This window comes from Polypterus senegalus, chromosome 9 (assembly GCF_016835505.1).
Source record: "Polypterus senegalus isolate Bchr_013 chromosome 9, ASM1683550v1, whole genome shotgun sequence".
In the NCBI taxonomy this organism is placed as follows: Eukaryota; Metazoa; Chordata; class Cladistia; order Polypteriformes; family Polypteridae; genus Polypterus; species Polypterus senegalus.
This window is the reverse complement of record NC_053162.1, coordinates 132,688,173-132,706,929: the sequence shown is the minus strand read 5'-3', so window position 1 is coordinate 132,706,929 and position 18,757 is coordinate 132,688,173. Positions and strand designations below refer to the sequence as shown.

The window sequence follows — 18,757 nt, the reverse complement described above, 5'->3', positions numbered from 1 at the left end:
CCAAAGTTTAATACTTTACCACCTCTACTCCCCAGTACACTCCTGCTACTCTGCAGATAACTTCAATTAAATATCTGATAGGTATAAGTTAATTCACCACCAGTACTCCCCAGTACAATCTTCTTACACTACACATAAATTCAAACATTTGACTGGCATAATATAAATAAAACGTTTCCAATTTGATTCCAACCTTTCAATTCCTGCTCCTTGCATATTTTATATCTATTATAAAATAATTTTAATAATTACAGTCGGAAATTATTTGCCAAATCACCCCCCTTACAGAACACAGAACCCCTCCCTCGACCTCTCTTACCAATCTCCAAAAATCATTTAAGTTTTAAACTCTCTGAGCAAGCTCCAGACTAAGTCTGCATCAGTTTTTTTTTTTGTTTATTTCTCCTAGTCGTAGATAGATAGATAGATAGATAGATAGATAGATAGATAGATAGATAGATAGATAGATACGTTTATTATTTTTAAAATTAATCTTTATTCAATCAAATAGCTTATAAATCATTCCAGACAGCGTGGTAGCGCAGTAATTAGTACTGCTGCCTTCCTGGTTTTGAACCCCAGCCCAGACACTGTCTGTGTAAAATTGTCATGTTTTTCCTTGAATTTTCCCCCTACATCCTAAGACATGCATGTCTGGTAAACGTTATGTAAGTGTGATTAATAAATGGATTTAAAAGCTAAGTACCCGGAATAAACATATATGGACGTGGAAAGAACACGGAAATTCCACATACAATAACTCATAGCTTTAGTTTTGAAGTAAGATGGATGTTTAGTCAATTTACCAAGGAGTATTATATCCACCTTCTTTTTTCAGTAGGCTGTAGCCGGAGGTCTGTTTGTAGTTACTTTGGAAAACTGGATGTTTTTTTACATTTTTTGTTGTTGTTGAAAATATTCGTGCTTTATTTTTTGTTAGCTTGGGTACAGAATGATACTGCCCTTTTTCTTTTTCAGTAGGACATCACTAACATCCTTAGACTTAGGATGTTACGTCACATACCTTTTCTCCTTTAAGAGGAAAGTCTAATGTCAACTGTTTCCTGTTTTGTTTTTTTTTCTTATGGTCAGGACGTCTCTCCCTTTTTCTAATTAGGCTTCCAATGTGATTTCTTGTAATTGTGTCTCTCTTAAATTTAAAATGTTTCTCTGATTAAAAAGGTAAGTGTTGTGCCCTATATGTGCCCTGTTTTTTTTTTCTAGGGACATGTACGCTATCCCCTGTGTTTATCCGCCGGACGCTCCTCTGGTTTGGGGGAGGTGCCTTTTGATCCCAAAGTTCTCACCCTTTCTTCCTCTGTCTTTGCAGTTCTTGAGCGGGCCGCCCGCTGCGACGGAAACCCCACCCGCGCGTAGCTAAGTTACCATGGCGACAGATACACGCTGTCTAAAATGAGAGATACACTGGAGTTTGCAACAGCTGAGAAAGGCTAAGTTCCCCTTTTTACCATAGAAGGAGGAAAGCAATTTAAAGTTGTTGTGGACTTAGGAGACACGTTCTCTTACTAAGAGTGACCAAGGTGGCCGACCGTTTCTTTGCAGGTGAGTGCAGCGCCCGGAATCGGCGTCCTGGCCCGGAGCGGGATAACTTCAGTGGGGGAAAAACGAAATCGAGTAACATCCAGATGTGCAATCGTGTTGTTGTTTAATTTACAGGAACAACCGAAGATACACGGTGCTGTTGGAAAACAATCGTTACCAGTTAAGGTTTCTCGATATAGAATCGGCATAGTTCGATGGACAATTGCAATGAGAGAATAAGGCGGCACTATTGGGCACAACCGCTGCATAAAGTTTACTCAGATTGCTCACATCCTGTCCGTTACACTAGTCAGGAATGGCTCTTAATGAACAGTTGCTTCAAAGCAAAACTGCAGTGCTAAACAATAATATAATTTATTCTGATCTGCAATCCGACACGCATTCAACCACCGGTGCGCAAGTATTTTCAATAATCTAATACATTCAAATATTACTGTACAGGATACCGGGAAGCTTGAAACAAAGCAATTTTATTTTAACGTTATAGGTAGTATCTCATTGACACATAGTCCGATTCCATTTAAATTTCACTGCGACTTGGTAAGATGTCGGTGCCAAAACTTGTAGGGGCAGAATGTTGCAGGCGCTCCGGGATCTAATGTCTTAACACACATGCCCTGGTTACAAAGACATGTGGGATCTTTCTTTCGTTCTTTCTGTGACTCACACCATGCTTAACAGTTTATTCAGGGGTGTGCTGTCACAGTTTTGCATATTTATTGCGAAAGAGGCAAATGTTGCAGTTACACTGCTGTTTGTTAGGAAATGTTGCTCATCTTGCCTCTTCCTTAGATGCCCATTGCCACAAAATTTGACCTGTTGGTGGCTGGTTTGATCAGATCAAAGGTGGATTTCAAAGCCAAAAACTTTATGGCAAGGATTTTCTATATGTACCACGTTTAAAATATACATATACTAAATCACTCACTTCTGTTTTAACTGTTTACAGATGGGTACACAAGGGGCAAGCAATGGAGCAGTAGCTGGAACATCTGTAAGTAGCATATATAAAATATATTTATAAAATCACTTGGAAAGTGTTCCACTGATAGTAGAAGCAATTCTGTCTCAGAATACTATCAGATGAGCTGGAGTGTAAAAAAATTGTTGAGATGACTACTTTGTTTAGGTGTCTAAAGCTTGACAGGTGGTGTCAAATGGAAGAATTCTATTTTGGGCTTTAAATGAAATCTTCAACAAACAAATGACAGTTCTCAGGGTAGGGAACAAGTTCCCAAGAAAATACTTGATGCTGTAAGCAAACAGATTTATTTTGATATTTTTAGACCATGCCCTTTAAAGAAACAAGAAAATATTAAATAAATCTGAAGTTAAAAAATAAGTGTATTGTGTTGAATATTTTAATTGACGATTACACTATGGTTTTCCAAAAACAAATGTGAGAAAGTGAATTGCTGATCTGTGCAACTTTCACTGTTACATTCATTCATTCTCTGAATAATACTTCTGAGGGGCCGGAGTGTATCATGGCAGCATTAGACACAAAGCAGGAAACAACCCTTGACCATTGCAAGGCTAGGCCAATTCAGTGTTACTAGTCACCCTACTGTGTGTGTTTTGAGGACATAGGAAGTAGCTGGAATCCTCCGAGAAATTTCACACCTACAAAGGTAGAACGTGAAAGTCCCCATGGGTGGAGAAAGGCCTGGAGTTGAGGAGCAGCACTGCTCACCACTGTGCTATGTGGCTTTAAAGAATACTAAACATGGTGTCAGAGAACAGAGGAGCATCTGCTGCATTTTGTGATGATGCGTTGTCTATCAGTCGGTCTAGCAATATTCTAGGGTTAAATCCAGTTTGCCCTAACTTAATAGTGGTTGTATACTCTTGGTTGTGTGTGTCTACCAAATAACTAATCAATTAATCTTTTCACCTTAAACTATTCACAAATACAAGCTCATCACAAACTTTCAGTGTGCTACACTGTACCACTCAATGAAGTCAGTTAACCTGCTTATTTAATGGGTAGAATATTACAATTTTTAAATTAAAACATTTACACAATACATTTATTCAAAGTAGATAATTAAATAAAAAGCACATAGTACCATTGTTTCTGTATTTTTATATATGTACCACTGAATAGATTTTTAGTTAAATCTGGTGAGATAATGGTGCAAATTGAAATTTCAGCATCTCAGTTTGCAGCCCAATGTGTTAGCCATAAGCCAGACCACTTTATGACACTGAACACACGACTAAAGTTGCTATATAAGAACAAAGTAAGCCAGTTAGCCAGTATATTGCATCTGAAATGTCCCAAATATTGTGTAAATCTTTGTTAATTTCCTCAACATGTATAAATGCAGGTAAACTACAATGTATTATATAATAGTTTGTGATTATATGCGATTATTATTTTGTAACATACATTTTAATAATTCTTTCAGCCTGCTGTATTTATACCTTTAGTAATTGAAAGAGTTTTTGATCAATTAATCAGGTATTTAGTATTTATTGAGTATAAAGTTTATAAAATGTATTATCAGACAGAACCTTTCAAGGAGAGGTATATTTACTATTAGCAGGATATTTAAGCTGATTATCCATCCATCCATTTTCCACCCCGCTGAATCCGAACACAGGGGTCTGGTGGAGCCAATCCCAGGCGGGGTGCCAACCCACCGCAGGACACACACAAACACACCAATTTAGAATCACCAATTCTGCATGTCTTTGGACTGTGGGAGAAAACCCACGCAGACATGGGGAGAACATGCAAACTCCACGTGAACCCGGGTCTCCTAACTGCAAGGCAGCAGCGCTACCACTGCGCCATCGTGCCACCCCTAAGCTGATTATTATTTACTACAAAAAAAAAAAATGCATTTATTAAGAAGCTGTCTATTTTAATCCAGAACCTGTTAGATCATATACTAGATCTGTTACTTCACAACCCATTTTTAGAGGACGCTTTGTTTCAATGGAAAGAGTAGGGTTAGCAACTTTTTCCTACATTTGTGTGAATGTTCAACATTCTTTAGTTAAATTACAGTCTAAATTCAATTAAATGCTACTCAGTTCATTCTTCCATCTATTTACTCATTTTCAAACCCCTGCAGGTTTGCATTGAGTCACAGTGTTTTTCTAAAGGCTTGAGTACAAGGTAGGAACCAACCCCAGATGGTGTGCCAGGTAATCACTCTTGCACCCTCTTGTGCGTCCTTTGACCATTTAGAGCTGCCAATCCAGCTAACCTTCAGTGATAAGCTGTGACACCTACAGATCCCTTACAGGAGTAGAAGGCTTGATCAGCGGAACAGACAGACATTTTCAGACTCTGAGGTATTAGCTATGGGGAAAGACTGAAGGAATCAAATCTTTTTATTTTAAGGAAATAGAAATAAAGAGGTGACATAATGGAACTGTTTAAAATTCTGAAAGTAAAGTAAGTGGATCCCAGCTGTTACTTTAAAATGAATTCTTTAATAAGAACACAGGGGCACTGATGGAAACTGCTTAAGGGTGGATTTCACACAAACATTTTTTTTCACACAAAGAGCCATAGACACAAGGAATAAATTACCAATTATTGTGGTAGACGGTAGGACCTTGGGGACCCTCAAAACTTGAAACAATTGCATTTCAGAGATAATTATCAGAATTGGATTTGCATGCTTGCTTGGCTAAGTGGCCTGTTCTTGTCAAAATTGTTCTAAATTCTAGTAAAGAAAAGGGTAAATGTGAAAATCTAACACAAATGCCACTTTATGAACAAAAGCCCTTGAGGATTTTATGCTGACATACATCCATTTTCCAACCCGCTGAATCCGAACACAGGGTCACGGGGGTCTGCTGGATCCAATCCCAGCCAACACTGGGCACAAGGCAGGATGCCTACCCACCGCAGGACACACAGAAACACACCAAGCATACACTAGGGCCAATTTAGAATCGCCAAACCACCTAACCTGCATGTCTTTGGACAGTGGGAGGAAACCGGAGCGCCCGGAGGAAACCCACACAGACACGGGAGAACATGAAAACTCCACGCAGGGAGAACCCAGGAAGTGAAACCGCGTCTGCTAACTGCGAGGCAGCAGCGGTACCACTGCGCCACTGTGCCACCCGTATGCTGGCATTGTAGGTGTTATCCTTGCAAAACTAAAAAATATTTAACATATTGGTAATTTTGGGCTGGGTTACTACACCACTGACCCTATCATCTTGAACAATGTCTGCCTGTTTTTTGTGGCCATCATCTTTTGCTCACTTGCTGCTGTAAATCAATATGCTGAAGGAAGGAAGGAAGTGGCATTTCAGAGCTGCAGGTAGCTTGGCTGCACAAGTGTGTGAGAAAAGCTGCAGCCCTCCTTACTTTAAAATGTCAGATATACCAGCTGGGGAGCAAATGCAAACCACATGAGCTTAATATTAGGATTGCTTTTAGTTCTGTAAAAATGTAAAATGATTCTAATTCTTTGTAATCAGAATTGCCAGTTTCACAGTCAAGATTTCACATCTTTAGATAGATAGATAGATAGATAGATAGATACTTTATTAATCCCAAGGGGAAATTCACATAATCCAGCAGCAGTAAACTGATACAAAAAAAAAATATATTAAATTAAATTATTAAATTAATTCAACAGCTGTCACTGACATTTGAACAATCCATTGATCACTTGAGCAGCTATTGAAGACTGGGCACACACACATTAAAGAAAAAAACATTTAAGTGCAGTAAGAAAGTCATTGGAGAAATGGAAAGAATTAGAGTTGTCCGTCTAAATGTAGACTGTAGAGAGACACGTGTTAATTAGTAGTTCTTTTAGGCTGGAGTTCAATCATCATGACTGACTCAGTGAATGATCCTGCAAAAGCCACTCATCAGTGTTAAAATAGTGCTGCGATGGTGTTCATTGTGAGAGGTACAAAAAAGCTACAAGAAGCTTGAAAAAACCTGGTTTGATTTTTTTTTTTTTTTTAAATAGCAAATAAAAACATTTTTATTGTAAACAAGCACACAAAATGTACATTAAAATAACACCTGATTAAATCTATCCATCCATCCATTATCCAACCCGCTACATCCTAACTACAGGGTCACAGGGGTCTGCTGGAGCCAATCCCAGCCAACACAGGGCACAAGGCAGGAAACAAACCCTGGGCAGGCTGCCAACCCACCGCAGCACCTGATTAAATGTATTAGTTAATTTATTCAGCTTCCTGATATTTAGTTTAAAGATTAATTACCACAGATCAAAGCTTCGATCTGTGATGTTGTTACAAAGCCTGTGCCAACCATCTGGCTGTTGCTTCAAGTATTAATAGGTGCTGGTGTCATCCACATATTACCATTAGGAGAATGCATTCTTAGGGACATAATGCCATTGTAGGAATTTTGTGCAGTGACATATTTATTTCTAAAGCAAACCTAAAGGAAAATAATTGAATGGAGAAAGATATTTATATTCATAGGTTGTAACCATTCACCTTTACACTAGGTGTTATTTTAATCAGACTATTTTTGAATGATCTGGGCTTTGTCATCACCAGCTGCTAGCTGATTTTTATAGGAAATAGCATTCTCAGGAGCATTATTTAAATAGGGAAAGATGGCTCAAAGTCTTACATTTTATATAGGAAAAATGACAACAGTAATGGCTGTTGAATGCTGGAAGATGTGTCTTTGTTTAGCACAAATTAGTTCAAGTGCATGTATTATGAATAAGATACACACCTTCATTTACAAGAACACTTGGGCAGGTGGTGCAGTGCTAAGCGCTGTTGCTTTACAGGACTTTGCAGCATGTGTGTGTCACCATATTTGTGTGCACTTTCCTCTGGGTATTCCAGTTTTTCACATTCCCAAAAACATATGGGTGAGGTTAATTGGCAGCTCTAAACTGGCCCCATCAATTGTAAGTGTATTCTCTCAGTGATAAGCTGTCATCCTGTCTGAACTGAATTCCTTTATTGTCATTGTTTCGTACAATGAGATTCAATATGCAGCTCCTCCATAAACTAATCTGCTTATAAAATAATACAATAAAAAATATGCAATATTAAAGCATAAATACAAAATACATGTTCATATAATGCAGATAGTGCAAATGGTTCATAAAGTGGCTTAGGCTGTGCAATGTTACAGTTGTAGTTCAAGTTTACAATGAGGTAATTGTATTTATAAGTACAAACAGTTCTACCAGGAGTACTTGATGGACTGATTGAGTGCGTTTATAGCTGTTGGGATGGAACTGTTTCTGAGCTTTGAGGTTTGTACAGGAAAGGCACTAAACATTTGCCAGATGGGAGAAGTTCAAATAGACTGTGGCATGGGTGAGTGGAATCCATGCAGATGCTGGTGGCTTTCCTGAGGCAGTGTGTGCTTTAAACGTTGTCCAGGGTTGGAAGCTGCACCCAAATAATCCTCTGCATTCTTGACACAACCCACTGTACAGTTCCGAACAGCTGTTGTGATACCACCCACAGATTCAATGGCTTAAAATGATCTCAGTGGTGCAGCAGTAGTAGGTCAGCAGCACCTGTTGAGGGAGGCCAGCTTTTTGCAACATTCTTAATGAAAATAGCCATTGCTGAGCCTTCTTCAGCAGTGCTGTGGTGTTAACTGCAAACCCCATAAAGGTATAAATCTCCAGGAACCTAAAGCTTGACACACACACTCCACCCTGTCCCAGTGATGAAAATTGATGCATGATCCACATCACATGATCTTCTAAAATCAACGATGAGCTCCTTGGTTTTCCCTGTGTTGAGGGACAAGTTGTTCATTTAGCACCATCTTACCATTTTTCATCTCCACTCTGTAAGCTGATTCATCATCATTGGAAATTAGCCCAATCACTGTCGTGTCATCTGCAAATGTTATGATGGTATTGGTGGTATATACAGGTACACAGTCATGAGTAAAGTGGAAGTAGAGGATAGGGCTCAGTACACAGCCTTGTGGTGTGGCCATATTCAGGGATATGGTGGAGGAGAGATGAGGGCCCAGCTGTACCACCCGATGATGCTCCAACAGGAAGCTGAGGATCCAAATACATACTGGTATTGTAACACCCAACTGGTGCAGTTTATGGATGAGCTGGGTTGGGGGGTACCTGTACTAAAAGCATAGATATAATCCACAAATAGCATCATCAGATATGTTCCCTGTCCCTCCAGATGAGTCAGGGCTGTTTGCAGAGCTAGAGAGATGGCATCCTCTGTAGATCTATTAGCTCTGTAAGCAAACTGATATAAGTATAGAGAGGCAGTGATGTTGGCTTTAATGTAGGAGAAAGCTAGTCTTTCAAAGCACTTCATTATTATCAGTGACAGAGCAATTGGATAATAGTCTTTCATATTACAAGAGTTTGTTTTATTCGGCTCTGGCACAATAATGGCTGACTTAGGACATGCAGGGACCTTTTCCAATATTAAGGAGGGATTAACGGTATTCATAAATACCTCTGTGAACTGCTGAGCACCTGTCCTGAAACTCCGTCTGGTCCAGTAGCTTTATGTGGATTGACCCTCTGCAGCATGTGCTGTACATCATATGTGCTCAGTCTCAAGGTGGGAGACTTGGCATCCTCTTTGCCTATAATCCTTACAGGTGGAGTAGGGTTGCTGGATTCAAAGCGGGTAAAATATGTGTTGAGATCATCGGCCAATGTGACATCACTGTGGAGGGAGACAGGGCTGCCTTTGTGATCAGTAATAGCTCTAATGCTTTTTAATGTTGTAGAAATGATCCTTCATATGTTTTCTGTAGATGTTTCTGTCCTATTTTTATACCTTTTTTCAGGTTTGAAATGGTAACAATATAGGCTTTGGGATCTCCAGATTTAAATGTCTGGTTACATGCTTTTAAAATGTGTATCACCTATTTGTTCATCCATGGTTTTATATTTGGAAAAATGTTTATTTTCTTGTCCATAGTGACATTGTCTACACAGCTATGGATGTTAAAAGGAACAGTAGATGTGTATTCCTCCAGGTCCATCTCTGTGCCCTGTTCATCCTGCTGAGCAAACAGTTCCCAAAGCAGTCCTGGAGTTGTGATATGGCTTGCTCAGGTCATATTTTAACTCTTTCTGACAGCTTTGTTTCTGTGGATAAGAAGTCTGTATGCAGGCATCAAAAATAAATAATAATTAAAAAATTCACAGGGTACCTATCTTGTGGTGCCCATTGCTGCCAGGAGTGGCTCCGGCCTCCCATGGCTCTTAATTGGATTAAGCAGTTTTGAGAATGTTATGTTACTTTTAGTATCTAATACAATTATTGTACCTGCATATTTACTGCCTCCTTTGAAAATGCCTGAGCTTCATCTCTCACATAACGTAGACTTGCATACTAGGTTAATCAGCAGGGCTAAATCTTGTGTGCATATGTGAGCTTTGGGGTAGACTGGCATCCGATCCAGGATTTGTTCCATCCTTGCACTTGATGTTGCTATGCCCCATGGCCCAGAACTATACTGAACACTTTTCAAGAGTAGATGGATTGATAAATTAGCATAGCATCCTCAAACATTCTTAATATATTTCAGAGTCAAAGAGGGAAGGATAAAATATAACAACAAAATACTTTTGCTGCCCTTATACAATTATGTTCTTTAAATCTTAGAATTGTAAAATGCCTCTGGAATAAATAAAAAGTTTGGATTTTACCATGTTTTATGCACATCTTTACTCTTTACTCACATTTTATCATCTTTGCAATCCGTAATACCTACTGAGAATGACAGTGTTCACATTGTCTGTGGTGCATGTTGTATATTATTTGAGATACAATGACTGTGTTCTAGAGACTGCTATTCTAACCTCCTTCAGAATTGGGGCTACATAGATGCATCAGTTAATCCAATCAAACAAAAGCTTAACAAAGGTTTTTTTGTGTTACATAATAAAAACTAACAAATACATCCACTATAGCAAGTTCTTGAAGTCCCTTTATTACCAGTAATTTTAATGTATACTACCAATCTACCAATATTTTCCCCTGAATGTCACACGTTAACATATAACATTGCTCTATTATAAAAGGAAATCCTGAGACGAGACTTTTTCAAAGAGATAATTTCAAGTCACGCCCTCTTCTCAACCATATTCAACAACGCACACGGCCCTCTCACCTCTCATTGATGTGATTGCACTTTGAGCTGCATTATTTGTATGAAAATATGCTATATAACTAAATGTTGTTGTTGTTGTTGAATGCTTTTGTCAGACACAGTTCCCGCTCTCTTAGCTCTTATAAATTAGATATTATGTTTTCCTCACTTTAAGTTCCCAATAAAAGAAGATGAGTACACGGGCAACCCTAGCACAGAGAAATGATGAAGTCAAACAAATGAATGTGAAAACTGTTGATTGGTTACACGACAGATTGGTTAAATGTATATCAATAGACTATGCTAAAACAGTTGGTGGTGATCGTGCGGAAGATGAAAACAAAAACTTACAATATCACGAAGAATATCTACAACCGTTAACTACGTCCGGTCTTCCACCGCCCGAATTACTGTTGAAAGAAGGATGTATCAAAGAAAGGTAATGTAGTACATCGTTCCCGAAAATATTAGACGCCAAAGGTGATCTTCATATGCTATTTGTATTAAAACGTTAACAGTTTCCCATTAGAATAGCTTTTCCAAAGACAATTAACAAATGACAGGGACAAACATTCGGAAAAGTCGGTTTATTTATTAGAGAGAAAGAAACAAAATCCACTTACGGCCAGTTATACATTGCATTGTCATGATGTAAGTCCAAACACATAATTAAAATTCAATGTGATATTGATGGAAATTTAATTAAAAAAATTTTAATTCTGCTGGATTGGCTCCAGCAGACCCCCGTGACCCTGTGTTCGGATTCAGCGGGTTGGAAAATGGATGGATGGATTTTTACTGAAGTTTTACAGTAAAACTTTAAGTTCAAAAAGTATTTGTGAATTAATTTTAAATCCAAACAGAACAAAATTGTACAACGCAACAAATAACTCTTAACGCAACATGAAAAATAATTTACTTTCAAATTATTACGTTTTACTATTTTTTAATATGGTTAATTACTCACTGTAATGTAAAATAGTTAGTTCTATTATGCATATGTAACAATTCCCATGAAAATAACAATCTGTTTAAATTGTACATTCGTATCCCCATATGCGAGCGGCTGAACCACAATGTAGCTAGTGTGTAGCGCCAGCCCGGGGGTTGGCGAGTGAAGCAAGCAGGGGGCAAAGCCCCCTAGTTAAATACATATTCAACTTTTAAACAAAGTGTACATAATAGATAATACATGCAACATTCTCATGTAAAAAAAAAGTTGCCCAGAGTGCCCGCTGGTCTGTTGAACAGACACACTACTGTAGAATGCTTTTTGTGAAGCCTCAAAATTTACATTTTTTCATTTAAGAAAATAGACCAAAGTACTTGTGTAAGTAGCATGTTTGAAAAGCAGGTGAAAGCTTTATGCTTTATTTGGTAGTACCACATTGCAAATGACACACAATGCCTGTTGCTTGCCGCACATCATGGTAAAAGTAAATTTATACCTCAGAAAACCTGCGTTGTATGTTATTTTAACATTCCTGTTTGGTTTATGATTTTAGTATTAATCTTGTGAAGCTGATACAGAATTGGAAGGGATTAGAATATGCAATGCTACAGACATTTGAGAAACTTGTCCATGTTCATTGGATTTCTTACTGAAGCATGCAGTGTATAGCAGGTTGTCATGTATTTGTAACTGGGCCTATGTGAGTTTTTCCAGTTCTTCAGTATGCAGAACCTAAATCTGCCATCACTCGCCAACCCTTAAACTTTAAAGCAATGGGCTGATTTAATTTTTTTTCACTGACAACCTATCTAGAGCATGCAGCAACCCACAGGTTTAGGAACTCTGCTCTAAAATAAGCATTCAACAAAATATACACTCTCACCTATCCTCATTGCTACACATCATGCAAAGGTTGCTTTATTTGTGGTTTACAAATAATACAACGTTCAAATTTAGATAACATGAGTAAACAAAAAATACAATTGTCTATGCTTGTTTCATTTTTTTATTAAAGAGATAATTTCAGCATCCACAACCTGGTGTATAAAAGTAATTGCTGCTTGAACTTCTTTTTAGTACCAGTAACTGACACTAGTTAGTCATTCTCTATAGTTATTGATCATTCTTTAACCAAGCTGTGTAGGAATTCTGTACCTCATCTAGTCCTTGTAAAACTACTAAAATTCTGTGACTTGTTCAGCAAGAGCACTCATGGGGTCTCATTGTACCACCCCTTTCAATAGGCCAATCCATAACTATAGATTCCTTTCTTCTTTAGTCACTCTCGTGCCCTTATCTCTTCAAAGTTGCTGGATATTATGGCTGGCCTGTAAACTGGTCCTGTGAGTGCTGTGCAGAGGGGAGGCGGAACCTCTGTGTTTTTCCCAGTTGATTCTGGGGTTCGTCAAGGGTGTGTTCTTGCTCCCACCCTGTTCAGCACTTGCATAGACTGGGTGTTCAGCTGGGTCCAGCAGCTGTGGCATATCTGTTGGTGAAGAGAGATTCACTGAACTTGACTTTGCGAATGATGCTGTGATCTTCACAGAATTAATGGAGGCTCTGATCGGGTCTCTCTCGAGAGACTGAACGAGAAGTCTGAGGGTCTGGGCTTGTGAGTGTCCTGGATAAAAACCAAGATCTGGGCCTTTAATGACCCCTTGGGCACAGCCATGAGCAGTGTGTCTGTCTGTGGAGAGACTGTAAACCTTGTTGAGAGGTTTACTTACCTCGGCAGCAACATTCATGTCTCTGGTGACTCTTCCTATGAAGTCAATAGATTGACTGAGGGATCTCCCAATATCTTTACAAAAGGACAAAGGTCCAATTCTTAGGAATCCTGGTGCTTCTTGTTTTGCTATATAGTTGCAAGACATGGATGCTATCCACTGACCTGAGAAGAAGACTGGATTCCTTTGGTACTGTTTCTCTTCAGAGAATCCATGGGTAGCACTGGTTTGACTTTGTGTCAAACAAGTAGTTGCTCATGGAGTCTGAATGAGGCACATTACATGCATTGTGAGGAAGCGTCCTTTATGGCCCTATGGCTGTGTGGCATGAATTCCCAAAGGGTGATCCAGCTGGTAGGATCCTCATTGTTGAGGACCTGAGCAGCTGGACCAGGCCAAGAGAACACCCGACTGAGGCAAATAGATGGTTACTTCCGAAGGGTGGGACTGAACCGCGTGTCTGCCTTGGGGGGTTGCCAGCCAGGATCCCAAGCTGTTTCTTAATGTGGTGGGTGTGACTATACTGGTGCATGCTCCCCAACCTGACCTGACCAGACTCTCTTTGTTTTATATTTTAGACAATTGACTTACTGGGTGATACAGCTGTGTGTCAGATTCAGTTCAAATAAACATGGTTTGACTTTTTTTTCTTAAGAAACCTCTGATGCAGAGGAGAACCCTTTGGGGGCAGATTGAGAAATGGAGAGATTGTTTTGGATAACAAATAATTACCAGGTCTATGGATGTCAAGGGTAGGTAGATAGTGTGGCCTAGTGGTTAAGGCTTTGAATCTCAAACTATGAGCTGGTGGGTTTAAATCCCACCACTAACACTGTGTGACCCTGAGCACATCACTTCACCTGCCTGTATTCCAATTGAAAAAAAAAAAAAAAATGTAACTAATTATATCTCAAATGTTGTAAGTCACTTTGGATAATGGAGTCAGGCAAATGAATACATTTCAAGATGTGCTGAGCAGTATGTTCTTGTATTCATCTTTAATCACTATTAGTTGTGTTACCATCTATGACAGGTTGAAATCTTACTAGTAAGCGTAGACCTCAGCATTAATGTTTTCAGTGCACCATGCCATGCATATGCCATTTGGTATGGGATTTGAAAAAACAGTTTTAGTGTCTGTGATGCACCATCTACTGGAATAACTAATGCAATGCATTTTGTTACTAAAAATGTTTGTGATGCTCTGTCTTTTGGAATAACAACCAGACAAATACACAGACAGACACACAGACTTTTAGCCTTTTATTAAGGTGGACTGTTGTACTCAGCCATTATTCTACTGGCTATTGCTGTTCTGTTACTCTGTGCAAGCCGGGTCACCCTCAGTCAAGAATTCTATTATCTTGAGCACTTAATTAGGCTGCACGTATCATTTTGTATAAATATGTAGTTTTTTCACGAATGATGTACAGGTTGGTGACATCGCGCTTGTGCTTAATTTGTAAATGAAGTGGTCCTGGCACTCATAGTGAATGCCAAGGAGCGTATTGGTGGTGCAATGACAATAGCGATATTGGGCATCAGAGCACAGTGCTACTATGTTGAATTGTGTCATCGGCCTAATAAATACATAAAATCTGTACTGCTGTATATATATATATATATATATATATATATATATATAAATGATTGGTTGCATAAATCATTATTTGAATTGGATATTAAATTGTTTCAGTGTCCACACTCTGTGCAGAATGCTTATATTGGAGCTTTTACTCTCTTTAAACTCGTCTGATGGATTTAATCCTCATTGCCTCTCTCCTGTTCCTTTTTATTTCTCAACCTCCATGTCAGCATCTATACCCACTGTACCAGAACCTTTTTTTTTTAACTACACTAACCCAATGATTTATTCTGTTTGAACAGCTTACAGTGACGGTGCACATTTTTCTATATCAACCATTTAAAAAACAGATATTGTAGGTGTAACATTATCTAAGCTACTTTTATAGAGTCTAAATAAAATCTGTGTAATTATCTTTGTTTATTTCAATATTATAAAAAATTGAAAACAAATATTTTGTGTAGATTTTGGAGTCCCAGTGTGCATGATTGAAGGTCCAGGATTGCAGAAGGCTCAAAATCAAAGATATCACCGGCACAATAAAACGCTGATCACTGTGCCATTTTCTTATTCTTTTCCTGTTTATCTGCCAGCTTTTTTGCTGTGCTTTCCTATGGCTGCAACTACTGTATATTATTGATCATTAGTATGATCATGCAAGGTATGCAACTGATCCCAAGAAAGGTTGGGGAGCTAGCAGGTCACCCTATTTAATAGAAACTGAAGTACTCAAACAAAAATGGCACACAATGGCAGTTCTACAAAATGTAACTGAGGATTAGGGGGATGCTGGTTTGGAGCTCCATTTCTCTTGAGCGTCACTCCAAAACGAGACACCACCTTACAGTATGTGATTGCCTCGGTTTTATACTCCTCTGACTGGAAGGGGAAAAGTCAGTTGCCCTCTCTAGGCATCTTCTCCTGGTTGTGGGAACAGAAAAGATGATACCATTGGTGACAGTGTACCCTCTCATTCTGGGGTGGGATTGCTTACCCAAGGTGAGCCAGAAGGGTGATCCACAGACAAACATGCGTGACACTTGCTAAGGAGACTGTTACCAGATTAGTAACACCATCACCATCATCATTCAGTGAACATAAAAGATGGTGTCGTAGTTGCTCTTGTATCGTAGCTTTTGGATAGTTTCAAAATAAAGGACTTCATTGTACTCCTGTTTATTTTGGTTAATGCCTTTGATCGATATTTCTGACTTATGAGTATTGTTTTGCATTCTTGTTGCTTTGCTTCTACTCTGCCCCTCTTTGTTAATGGTTTGCTCCTGATTTTGTCTTCTCCCTTAACAAAGAAATCTAAATTAATTTCTCTTTCATTTTCTGAATTACATCACCTAACAAATTCCATTGTTCTGGTTACTTGTTTTGAAGAACATAACGATAGGATTATGAGATTAAAATGTAGAGATTATTATCTGATATGAAACAGCTCTAGAAAAAGCAAAGGATAATGAAGGAGCAGATCGCTGAATAATCAGACTCTTTTAAGCAGATTGTAATGAACTTCAAATTATTACTTATAAAAAATAGAATTTATCTGTCTATGAATCAGCTACTAGTGAGCTTCTACAAAACACATTCCAATAACCTGCGTTTTTCCAGGAAACATTACCAGGTTCAGTGGTTTTCTTAACCCATGTAGGTTAGTATTTGTCCAGCAGCCTCAGACATATAACACTAAATGCTAAAAGTAGCATTTGTTATTTCTCTGCTTGTAGATAATCCACTTGATTGGGTTCTTGATTGGGATTGAGTCCTATTTGCAAAAAAAAAACACCCTTGCATGTTTATTTTTGAGGGCTTGAAATAGAATTTTCAATGATTTGCAATACCAGCTACAGAAGATTGACCATCCCTAATCAATTACTCAGATGTAGTCAGAGAACCAACTAAAAATTCAAAAGCAGTAGTAACTGTTATTCACAAGTATCCATGTGAAACAACAGAAAGGCTGCCATTACAATTACAATACTTTGTGAAGTATATATAGTCAGGAGAGGAAAGCGTGTTCAGGGCAATAATGAACTTATTAAAATCCTGATTAATAACGCCAAGTTTAGATAGTCATTGCAGAGAATGAATGTTAAGTTAGTGCTGTTCTGCCTCTGAGGATGACATTGATTCAGTCTTTTATTACACCAAAATGGAGGAATGCAGCTATCATGAGCACTGTTCATTTTAAATCTGTGGCCCAGACCACAGTGAAAATATCATGGGCAAGATGCTATACCCAGGACAGGGCAGAGTGTGCAAACTTCAGAAGAGAGCCAAAGAGAGCAGTTCAGATGCAGTAGTTTGAATAACACTATCAAGCACTAATAACTTGATTTGCTAGAGAAGTAACATTGTAACATGAAATAAAATTTTCCCAAATAGATCCCACAGAGCTAGAATGCACAATCACTGCTTAAGAAAACCATCTTGAATTTAATGTTCAACACACAGTCAAGTAAAGACCACTTTAGCCAGAAAGCCACAAAATCTACCATAGCCAAGTGTTAGGTATGGAAAGGTAGTTTAAAAATAACCTTATGGAAACAATCCCTGGGATCCAATAACTCAGCAAAAAAGTGTATAATTACTCACCCAGCCAAGGCTATCAGCAGCCATACATGCACTTCAGTATAGGTAATCCACCTGAAACTAACACTGTTTGGGTCTGGCTAGTACTTGGATGAGAGACCATCCAGGAACAGCCTGGGATGCTGCTGGAAATGGTGTTGGAGAGGCCAACAGCAGGCGCTTACCCTGTAGTCTGTGTATGGATCCCAATGCTCCAATGCTGTGATAGGGACACTGTACTGTGAAAATGGTGCTTCAGATGAGATGTAAAACCGAGGTTCTGACTCTCTGTGGTTATTAATGATAGTCCAGACTGAGTTGCCCTACATGCCCTAGTCCTAGTCACCTTGTGTCTAATTGGCTGTCTCCATCACCCCTTAAAGCGTACCTGGTGCAAAATGGCTGTCATCGTATCATCCACATGGTTGTTGCACATTGGTGGTGATTGAAGTGACTCCCCATGCTCTATGAGTAGTAAGAAACAAGCACTATGTAAATGTAAAAAAGTATTATTATTCACATAAAGTGGCTGTGAAAGCTTGCATCAAGCAGGTGAAAATGGATTCATGCAGTCTTAGGCTTGCAGAAATCCAAATCTGTCACTTCACTTACCAATCTCTTCTCCTCACTTTGAAATGGGTTATTATACAGATGGCCAATACAGTTAAGAGATATAGAGGTGGTTTTCTGATTTTTTTTTTGCCTCAATTTATTTTCATTTTATTTTTGACTGCTTCTACACACAGGAACAGCTACTTACAACAAGCAATCAGGAAACAACAGCAGACATACACTTCATTGTGCACTTCCTGACTCAAATGTATAATTGATAAAACATATATAGTTGCCTCTAGTACCACGGGGGTGGCAATAATTGTAGGTAGAAATAATAAATTGCATCGATTTACATTCTATTCCAAAACACTTTCATCCATTGACAGAAATTATGATGTAGGGGAAGCAGAATTATTGGCTATCATTTACGTTTTGGAAAAATTGTAACATTGGTTGGATGGTACTGTGACACCGTATCACTGACTTTTACAGATCATAAGAATTATACATACAGTATCTTAAGTCAGCTAAAAGGTTAAATGCCAGACAGGTTCATCGGTTTTATTCTTCAGTAGACTTAATTTGTACTTTCTTTCCATGCAGGTTATAAGAATGACAATACCTTATCTTATTTAGATGTACCCAAATCCATACCAAAGCCAGGGAATATCATCCCCCTTGAATATTTCATTTTTGCTATCCCTTTTACTGAT

At 38.5% G+C, this 18,757-nt stretch overlaps 1 protein-coding gene across 1 annotated transcript in view; it reads left to right on the top strand.

Annotated features, from left to right (window-relative positions):
- The first annotated feature begins 1,103 nt into the window (after positions 1 to 1,103).
- The window catches only part of LOC120535812 (dixin-like), a 161,034-nt gene continuing 143,380 nt past the window's right edge, over positions 1,104 to 18,757 (top strand). The window contains exons 1-3 of the mRNA XM_039763903.1: positions 1,104 to 1,182; positions 1,331 to 1,563; positions 2,513 to 2,557. Coding sequence (XP_039619837.1) covers positions 2,513 to 2,557 — 45 coding nt within the window. The 5' untranslated portion in view covers positions 1,104 to 1,182; positions 1,331 to 1,563. The remainder of the gene's footprint in view (positions 1,183 to 1,330; positions 1,564 to 2,512; positions 2,558 to 18,757) is intronic.